Source organism: Colobus angolensis, unplaced genomic scaffold (genome assembly GCF_000951035.1).
Source record: "Colobus angolensis palliatus isolate OR3802 unplaced genomic scaffold, Cang.pa_1.0 Scaffold275, whole genome shotgun sequence".
NCBI lineage: Eukaryota > Metazoa > Chordata > Mammalia > Primates > Cercopithecidae > Colobus > Colobus angolensis.
This window is the reverse complement of record NW_012115988.1, coordinates 3,673,331-3,683,608: the sequence shown is the minus strand read 5'-3', so window position 1 is coordinate 3,683,608 and position 10,278 is coordinate 3,673,331. Positions and strand designations below refer to the sequence as shown.

The 10,278-nt window shown below is 39.0% G+C and overlaps 1 protein-coding gene across 1 annotated transcript in view; it reads right to left on the bottom strand.

Annotated features, from left to right (window-relative positions):
- SLC26A3 (solute carrier family 26 (anion exchanger), member 3) overlaps window positions 1-10,278 on the bottom strand; it is a 38,151-nt gene that overhangs the window by 4,947 nt on the left and 22,926 nt on the right. The window contains exons 12-18 of the mRNA XM_011948197.1: window positions 9,383-9,478; window positions 7,868-7,974; window positions 6,331-6,400; window positions 6,146-6,238; window positions 4,473-4,568; window positions 3,614-3,847; window positions 1,743-1,797 (exon numbers count right to left, since the gene is read on the bottom strand). Coding sequence (XP_011803587.1) covers window positions 1,743-1,797; window positions 3,614-3,847; window positions 4,473-4,568; window positions 6,146-6,238; window positions 6,331-6,400; window positions 7,868-7,974; window positions 9,383-9,478 — 751 coding nt within the window. The remainder of the gene's footprint in view (window positions 1-1,742; window positions 1,798-3,613; window positions 3,848-4,472; window positions 4,569-6,145; window positions 6,239-6,330; window positions 6,401-7,867; window positions 7,975-9,382; window positions 9,479-10,278) is intronic.

Genomic DNA, 10,278 nt, shown 5'->3' with positions numbered 1-10,278 from the left:
CCTTCCTTCCTTCCTTCTTCCTCTCTCTCTGTTTCCTCTCTCTCTCTCTCTTTTTTCTTTTTTTTTTTTAATTTGAGACAGTCTTGCTCTGTCACCCAGGCTGGTGTGCAGTGGCATGATCACAGCTCACCGCAGCCTCCACCTCCCAGGCTCAAGTGATCCTTCCATCCTTCCACCTCAATCTCCTGAGTAGCTGGGACTACAGGCACATACCACCACACCCAGCTAATTTTTTGTTTTTTTTTTTTAGAGATGGGGATTCACCATGTTGCTCAGGCTAATCTCAAACTCTGGGGCTTAAGTGATCTGCCTTCCTCAGCTTTCTGGAGTGCTAGGATTACAGGCATGAGCCACCACTCCCAGCCTCTGTTTCTTAACCCTGCTTTTTTCTTAGCACTTATCACTACCTGAAATATGCTTTTATTTGTTTATTATATGGCTTTCCGATGCGACTATAAGCTTCATGAGGACAGGGGCTTGTCAGATTCACTGCTGTATTCCCAGCACCCAGAACAGTGCCTGATAAATAGTAGGTATTCAGTAAGTCTTTACTGAATGCCCATGATGTCCTAGGATCTAGGGAAGAGACAGGAAATAAGAAGGCAAGAATGTTTTCAGTTATTGTTGGAAAACTGCCTGAAGAAGCTTTCTTCAGAAAATGGGATGGGAGAGCATTATAGGGTTGGACAAGGATATTAGTTAGAAAGTCCTTCTAGAAGGCCTAGTTGAGAAATGAGAAGGGTCTAGATTAAAGTTCTGGAAATGGATAGAAAGAGACTGATTTAAGAGGAAATACTTATAGGACCTGGTGACTCACTGACTAGAGGGAAGGAGAGGAGAAATTGGTGATGGTTTCAGGGTTTCTATCTGGAAAACTAGGTAAGCAGTGATGCAGTGATTGTGATAGGAAAGAAGTATTTTTGGGAGGGGGAATCATATACGTAGTTTTTAAAATGTGTATCTGAGGTGCCTGGGGGATATCCGGACAGTCGAGTCCATTGGTCTGCAGCTCAGAAGAAAGGTCTGGGCTGGAGGTATAGTTTGGGGATTCATTAACAAGTAGATATACATGAAATCGTAAACATGTAGGAAATTGACTAGAAAGAGTCTGTGGAATTAGAACCATGGTATAGAGTGTAAGGTTGAAGCTTAGGGGAAGACTGAAAGAGTGGGAGTTGAACCAATGTCTGACCCTGAGGAGATGTTTGAGAGGTAGGAGGTGAATCAGAAATGTCTTGCCAGAGTCAGGAACGGAGAGAGTTTCAAAGACAAATGCTAGAGAGAGCGCCTGATGCTTAAGTACACTGCTTCAGAGGGACCTGAGACGAAGGCAGTTAATCCTGACAATCTGGACGTTGCTGATAACTTTGGCAAGGATGGTCTCATCAGCAGGTGAAGCTAAACCAAATTATTATGGGCTGGAGAGTGCAAGGGAAGGGAGGAAGAGAGACAGAAAACGAGGCTAATTTTTCAGGAAATTTAGAGTGAAAAATAGTTAATATATTCCTCCTTTGTTGCCTATGAAATCAGGATTCAAATTGTAGAATTTATTTAATTACATATCAACATAACTAAAATACAAAGATGCTGTTTCCATAGGGATTTTTATTGGGTTGGCTGCAAATTAGATTTTCATCTTGTTTATATAAAATACTCATTCTTTGGAGAGGCTGTCTAGATTGAGAGTTGGCATTGAGCCTGAAGTAATTGTCAGAACATAAAGCAAAAATAAAGCCGCTTACCATCAACTCCAACAATATACACATCTACCTTGATCCTGATAAATTCTTGCAAAATCTGTTAAAAAGAAAGTATATCTTCCTTAGGGAACAGTTTCACTTGTCAGAAATATAAAGAAAACAATCAGAATTATACCTTACGGGTGATATATTGCTTTCAGAAGCTTTAACATTTTGAAAAGAGATAATAGTGTCAAGAGATACTAAAGTTAAAACCAAGCCTCTATGACAGAAATAAACCCAAATAAAGGAGCCCTTCTCCTCAGTAAGAAGTTAAAAATGATCATTCTTGAAGGGAGTATTATGGGAAAATGTTCTGTCTCAAACTCATAAGAACAACTCTGATTTAATTTTAAAATAGTGTCTTCTTTGGGATGATCTCAACTAGAGCTTTCTTGCTGCATAAAAGTTTAAAAAAAGAACCTACGAATCATGAGTTGCTAATTATTCTTGTCCACAATGAATGGATATATCTAGCACCAATGAATCTTTATACATTTTTCTGGTCTCTAGGCTAAGAACAAATACCAGTAGTGATATGAGTAAGATCATGGAAGGTAAGAAAAGTAGCTTATATTGTTGATCAGGTTAGATGATCATTAATATCATTAGTATCATTGCCGTCATCAGTAAACATTTTCAGAACCTCTTCTAGGCACTTAACTAAGAATTAGAGCCCCTGTCCTTTGTGTTATACTGCTAGAACCAAAAAATAAATGTGTGTGTGTTTGTGTGTGTGTGTGAAAATGCAGAAACAGTAAGCTAAAGTAATCAAAAGCTAAAATAAGCAAAAACTGAAACCAAAAAAAGAAAAGAAAACGCGAGTAGACTTAAGAGTTACATGATGTTAACAAAAAAAAATTATTCCATTTTCTAATTTTGTATCCAGTTCACATGTATCCAGTTCATGCTTAATAGGTCTTGTCTTAGGTCAGCTTTCCCTTGGGCAGATTTTTGTGAAAATACAAGAAAAAGAGAGAAAGATGTAGAATTTCTTAAATTTTCTTTTTATATGTTTCTGCATTTCTGTTAGAAACTAATTTATTTTAGAAATGTGATAAATCCGTGGAAAGAAAACAGGCTGCAATCTGATTGTCAGTCGTGTTTTGAAATCACATGTGACATTTATTCTTTCATATATCTATTTGGGTTTTAGCCATGTGAAAATCAGCTTATAGTGAATGAGGAGTAAAACAAAAGGATCCACTCTTACATTTTTTCCCAGGACCTTTCCAGATCTTCTCTGATTTCAGAATAATTTAGCTACTATGCCCACAAAGATTTGAAAACACCACAGAATTGAAATTTGAAAGGAATGTGAGCATAGTTGTCCACCAGCAGATTCATCATACATTAGTATTGTAGATTTGATTCCCTTCAATATAGTACCCAGTCTCATGGAAAATGCCATTTTCAAGAGTCCACTGAACACCACATTTCCCTCCATGGAATACTCTAAGATTATAATTTGCTTCTAATTAAATGCATGTTACCTAAAGGAGCATCCTTCCACAAATACAATTATTATTTTTTTGAGACAGAGTCTCGCTCTGTTCCTGGAGTACAGTGGTGCAATTTTGGCTCACTGCAATTTCCACCTCCCAGGTTCAAGCCATTCTCCTGCCTCAGCCTCCCAAGTAGCTGGGATTACAGGTGCATGCCACCACGCCCAGCTGTATTTCTAGTAGAGATGGGGCTTCACCATGTTGGCCAGGCTGATCTCAAACTCCTGACCTCAGGTGATCCACCCACCTCAGCCTCCCAAAGTGCTGGGATTACAGGCGTGAGCCACTGTGCCCAGCCCACAGATACAATTTTTTTTTTTTTACCTTCAGTCATTGATTGGTTGTTTCCATTAAGAACAAAGAAATTACCGATTTAAGGCCCCTCATTGAAGAAACATCAAGAAAGGACACTGCTGAAAAGTCGAGAATGAGGCTGTGGAGGCTGATTTTGGGGACCTCAATGTTGAGAGGAAGCTGATCATTCCAGTCAATCTGGAAGGGCAGGTCTGTGGTATCGATTGGCTGGTCCAGTACTTGTATCTGATTGTTGTCCAGCTCTTCGTCGGAATCTTTTATGGTATCAACAGTACATATAAATCCTTTCTGCAGGAGAGGATAACAAGCATAAAAACTGTGACCAAGAAAAACATTGTGTATGTCAGAGATAGCCAGTGAGTTTCAGAAGCACTGATTCAGAGTTGAGCCAAACAATGGAATTGGACTACGTGTGGTGGCTCATGCCTGTAATCCCAGCACTTTAGGAAACCGAGGTGGGAGGATCACTTGAGCCCAGGAGTTTGAGACCAGCAAGGGCAACATGGTAAGACCCCGTCTCTGCAAAAAAATTAAAAAATTAGCCAGGCGTGGTGGCACATGTGCTTGTAGTTTCAGCTACTTGCAGGCTGAGGTGGCGGGGTCACTTGAGTCTGGGAGGTCAAGGCTGCAATGAGCTGTGATCGCACCACTGCACTCCAGCCTAGGCCACAGAGCGAGACACTGTCTCAAAACAACAACAAGATTGTAGACACTTGTGTTTGGTGCTTTTCCCAGGAGAATAAAAATTTTAGGGAGACCCTTAAAAGGATGTCATTTTAAAATATAACACTCATTGACACATGAAATCCCTTGTTTATCTTGCATTTCACTTAAAGGAATGGAACTAACCCCTTGAATCATCCTTTACTAAGCTTTTAGGTATAATGCATAGAAATGTGGTCAAGGAACTTACTGGTGTTACTTGCAGCAGGCCTTGCTTCTGCAGTTTTCGGATTTTCCTCAAAGCTTTGTTGCGCTTGCGTAGAATTCGAAGTGGACTGAAGCCAACCTGAGAAACCCATTGCTATGTTACAAGAGTACTCAATATTCTGTTATGTATATAGCATAATTCTAACAACTTTAACTGGAGTGATTTGAGGGATTGGGACAGATAATAAAAATATTTGTGACAAAATTTAAACGTGGTTTAAACAATATCAGCAACAACATTGTGTCAGACCCATGGTCTGCTCCACCTGTGTGCAGTTACCAACAGTCAAAAGCTTTTGTATAACACAGTCCAGGATTCATCCATAAATTATCCATGAATGGACATAAACTCTGTTTGAATCTGTGTTTGGAACCTACACAACTCTTAGGGGATTTTATTTTATTTATTTTCTATTTATTGAGTATGAGTGGCACCTACATAAGTATTCTGCTTGTATGTAATTTTTATCTTATTAAAATTTATATAATTGTATGTTTGTTATTATATAATTTTATTTTATAATTTTAGTATTATATTTGAGGGTAATCTTTTTTTTTGTTTTTGTTTTGACACTAATGAATTCTTATTGCTGTAATATTTAGTTCCAGACAAATAAGAGAATCAAATTATGTAATAAAAAATCCTTGACCAGGCGTGGTGGCTCATGCCTCCAATCCTAAGACTTTGGGAGGCCGAGGTGGGAGGATTGTATGAGGCCATGAGTTCAAGGGCAGCCTGGGCAACAAAGCAAGCACTTGTCTCTACAAAAAATTTAAAACTTAGTGGGCTATAGTGACACATGCCTGGAGTCTCATCTACTTGGGGGGCTGAGGCAGGGGGATTGCTTGAACCCCAGAGTTTGAGGTTACAGTGAGCTGTGATCATACCAGCCTGGGTGACAAAGCAAGACCTTGTCTCAAAAAAAAAAAAAACACAAATCCTTGACAAAAAATATAGTTAGATGGAAGTTTACTAGAGTAATCGAAAAGGGCAGTACAGGAAACCAAATATACAATATGATCTCATTTTGCAAACAACAACAAAAAAGTGGGTAGAAAAATATCTGATGCATATCAAACTAATAATAATAGTTAAGGTTTAAGGCAGAGGCTCTATGCAAGGTACAGAAAGACCAAAGCCATGTTTCAAGAGGGAGGACTGAGTTTTTTTTTGTTAACTGTCAAGATTGCTTCCTTGTCATCATCTCTTCAGTTTGCCAGGGGCACTCAGTATTTATTGTTATTCGTATTAACTATTCATTTACAACTGCTATACTGAATCTCTTGATGATGCGGTCAAATATTAAATGCTCCTTCATTGTTTCTGAAGTTGATGCCCAAAGAAAATCTGTAGGATGACACCTACTAAAAGCCAGCAGCCCAAAATGTGGTAAATTTTTTTTACTCTACAGCAGAATTTGAGAAAAGGATTCTTCTATATTAGATGTCAGCTGAAAAGGCTTATTTCCCAGCCTATTAACAAGCTCCCATAAGGTAGTTTTATCTGCTCTGGGACATGGGACAAAAAACACTGACACAACCCCACCTCAACATATGTGACATAACCCAGCCTCAACAATGACCTTACAGAATAATGACATTTGCAGATATTCAGTAAGATTACAAGGAAAAAAATTAAATAACCCCAAACCTTACAGCATCGATAAGTTTCTGCCTAAAGAAACCAATGTTTGCAAAGTAGATAGGAGATGGACATCTGAAAATTTTCACTCCTTTCAGCTCATACATCTATAAGGCAGAGAAGCATTGTTAGATGGTGCCCATTAGATCCATACTTAATGTCATTTAGCAAGTCAAAGAAAAAAATGAATCTCCCTTACATCATAATAATCTTTTTTATTCTTATAGATGTTGCTTCTTCCAATATTAGCCAGCGTGCTGCATTTTGGACTGTCGGGAGAAAAACACCAAATAAATCATTCATGTATGTTTGTTAAGCCTATAAGGCTAACACTGATTTTTTTCCCAGCATACCAAAGCAGGCTCACTTTTCAAAATGTAAAAGGTTGGGGAATTATCATGCCATCAGAGACTCTGGAAGGTGAATACCTTGTTTTACTTATCTTTGTGTCCTCTCACAACACCTAAAAAGTGCTTCCCATTTGTCATGTTACAGTTTACAAAGCACTCCATATGCTTTTGCCATTTTGTTTCTGAATATCACAGTTATTCCATGAGGTAAGGCAGATATGATTACCCAGTTGTATGGATGAGGACATTGAAAAGTAAAATGACTTGCTTATGACCATTCAGTTTGTCTCTATGTTTGATGGGTTCCCAGTAAATAATGGAATGAAATATAAATAAATGAAAGAGTGCAGGAGTATTTCAATATCGATGTATTCCATCAGTCAGGGATTGACTTTGTGATAACAACTTCTGTTCTAGAACTCCTTAGTTCCCAAGGAAGCCTCTTTCTCTGTCACACCATGTAATTCAAAATAGGCTTAGCAACCACTTGGTAGTGATGTTGCATGGCAAAGATTTTTAAAAATCAAGGCTGGGCGCCATGGCTCATGACTGTAATCCCAGCACTTTGGCAGGCTGAGGCAGGCAGATCACCCTAGGTCAGGAGTTCATGAACCAGTCTGGCCAACATGGTGAAACCCCATCTCTAATAAAAATACAAAAATTAGCCAGGCGCAGTGGAAGGCACCTATAGTCCCAGCTACTTGGGAGGCTGAGGCAGGAGATTTGCTTGAACGCAGGAGGCAGAGGTTGCAGTGAACCGAGATTGCACCATTGCACTCCAGCCTAGGCGACAAGAGCGAAACTCTGTCTCAAAAAATAATAAATAAATAAACAATAACAAAAAAGATGCTTGGACTGAATTATTATTAAAAATCAAGAATTCCAAATAGCTTTTGTAGAATTTTTAAAGAGGAGCCTTTGAGAAGTTCTCTAATCCAGCTCCATATTTTAAAGGTATGAGTGCAATCTAACAACCTATAAAAGAAATCCATCCACTAGATGGAAAGAATCTCACAGTCTCAGTAACACATTTCCATGTTTAACAAGTACAAGGCAAAGACATTAAACCTGCTTGGAATAGAATTACTTTTGGTTTATAGCTGGGAGAACAGACTCAGAGATTTATATGATTTATTTGAACTGGAGTCAAAGCCAGGAGCAGACCAACAGCAGGTCTCCTCCCTGGGCTGATACTCCAAAGCTGGGCCATGCTATTGCCCTTCAGGCCTTGAGATGAGCAACTGGGGGGAGGATAAACTATCCCATCCTGATAGAAATGCACACCTATCAACCAACTACTGTTCTCTTAGCCAGTGACATTTTTTTTTCTCTTCTGATTTGGGCAGGTCCAAGCATGCTTGGATGCAGAGCACTGTGAGCACTCACAATTGGGTCCTGAACACGATGGTTAGCAGTTGAAATGCCACACTAGCTGCCAGGCCTAGCCCGAGTCCCAGGACAATGGTGAAGATGCAGGTCATGACCCAAATTAACTGTGAAAAGAAAGCAACACATACACTACAATTTACTTTGATTAAAGTGCAATGTCGAGACGGGGTCTTTAAAAAAACTTGTTTTCTTTTTTTGTAGAGACAGTGAGACCTTGTCTCTATAAAAAATAAAATAAAAAAAAATAAAAACTTTGCCAGATGTGGTGGAAGTTGGAAGTTGGAAGTTGTCATCTTGGGCAAGGGAGCAAAGTGCACAGAAGACGGTTGTCTCAAGAGGTCATTTCTGCTGGCTCAGGTTCTGGGCCACAAAAACACAAGCAAACATAAGAGGATTCAAAGAAAGTGTATTCATTTCTAATCCCATTTCCAACCCATTTAGGAAATGGAATTGTCTGTCACGGTGATAATTATAATTGCAAAAACTGCAATTATTTTTGCACCAACCTAATATAACCAGCTGCTATCCATTAAAATCAGCAAATTAGACTAGGCATGAAGGCTTACGTCTGTAATGCCAGCACTTTGGGAGGCTGAGGTGGGAGGATCACTTGAGGCCAGGAGTTCAAGACCAACCTGGGCAACATAGTGAGAATCTGTTTCTACAAAAAATTTTTAAAAATTAGCTGAGGATGGTGGTGTGCAGCTGTAGTCATAGCACTCAGGAGGCTGGGGCAGGGGAATCGCCTGAGCCCAGGAGTTAGAGGTTATAGTGAGCTAGGAGGGCACCATTGCACTCCAGCCTGGGTGACAGAGGGAGATCCTAGCTCTTAAAAAAAAAAAAAAAAAATCAACAAATTAACTGGTAGAGCTTATACTAATGTTTTACTCTTGGTCTGTGGATTTAATTGATGGTTGCTATCTTTATAAGAATTTCAGCATGCCAAAAGGGTGTTAAAATACCCCACAAAAGTAAACCAACTGTAGTTTACTAGTTATGATCTTTAAATACCTAAAGGTATGTTAACAAGCATTTTTACACCACAGACTTTGACCCTGTTAAAATAGCAAAGCATGTGAGAGCAAGGGGGAGCCTGGAAATGAGAGTATTTCCAAAAGGAATGTTCAGAAATTAAGTTCTTCACAGATTTGTGGAAACAAACACATTATGTAATGAAAAACAGAAGCCATGCATACCCTAAAATTCCAAGAGTTTCTGTGGTATTTCGGATTATTACTGCAAGAACTTTTAGAATAGGCCTAAGGAAGTTCTAGACTAGTATTTCATGGAGCCTCTTCTTTTAAATTAAAAGTAGCCCATTTTTTTAAAGTCCTAGAAAACGATCATTAGAGTATGCAATTTAAAAATAACAAATAAAACAAACTAAGGTTATTTTGAACAGATATATAGAAACAAAATTTCACTTAGCTTACATATAAACATTCATTTCACATTAACGTTAAAATGCTATTGTGATTTATCTCTCTTTCAAATACTATTGCCTCTACTTACACAATCATATTTATCCTTTCGCCACAATCTGCATATTTCAGCAAACTGCATCAGCATTCCCTTTAAGTTTCCCAGTGCTAAAGCTGCCAGGACGGACTGTGAAAAACATAAACATCAGATGTACTTTAAGTTAATGAAATAAATCATATGGAAGCAAAGGTGAAGGCTGTAGATAAGTGTGTGCTTTAAAGGGCCTCAAAGCAAATCAAAGCATACACCCTTTTCCGGTGTGCGATGCCACACAGGACACTCCAGAACTGGGACTCTGACCTGTTCCTATGAATGACTTTGTCCCCACCAAAGTGACAAGGACTAGACTGCTCTTGTGATTATGAGATAGATGATCTGATGGCATTTAGTAGCCTGCACCTTGGGACAGAGAAAGGCAGACCTTCAGACATATGACAGATAAACACTTGGAATAAATTCTTCCCAAGCAGAGACAGTCTAATGTGTGTTTGTTTATTGGAGTCAAGGAGAAGGGGGTTGGTCTTTGTTAAAAAATAATAATAATAGTAGCTTGGGGAGCTTGAGGTCCTGGAATGAGATGACTTGAGGTGGGCTTTCTGAGACAGCATGAAACATATCTATCTAGTTCCTGCTGTATCCCCAGAACCTACTATGTTAAACGCACATAGGAGGGACTTTAAAATTAGTCAGTGAATGAGTGGCTGAGCCAATGAATGAGTATATTTCCCAGGCCGGTACTAATCCCTACAGCCACACTTCAGGCTTCCAATTCTTCCACTGCCAGAATGTGATCTTTTGTCTTGCAGGTATTGTGATAGTTAGGGTGAAAAATGCTGAATAGCTAAGTACCTTCTCTTTGTTCTTTGGATTTTAACATAATTGTAGGAACATGCCCCTCACCCTCCCATTCCCCCTGCCAATTTACG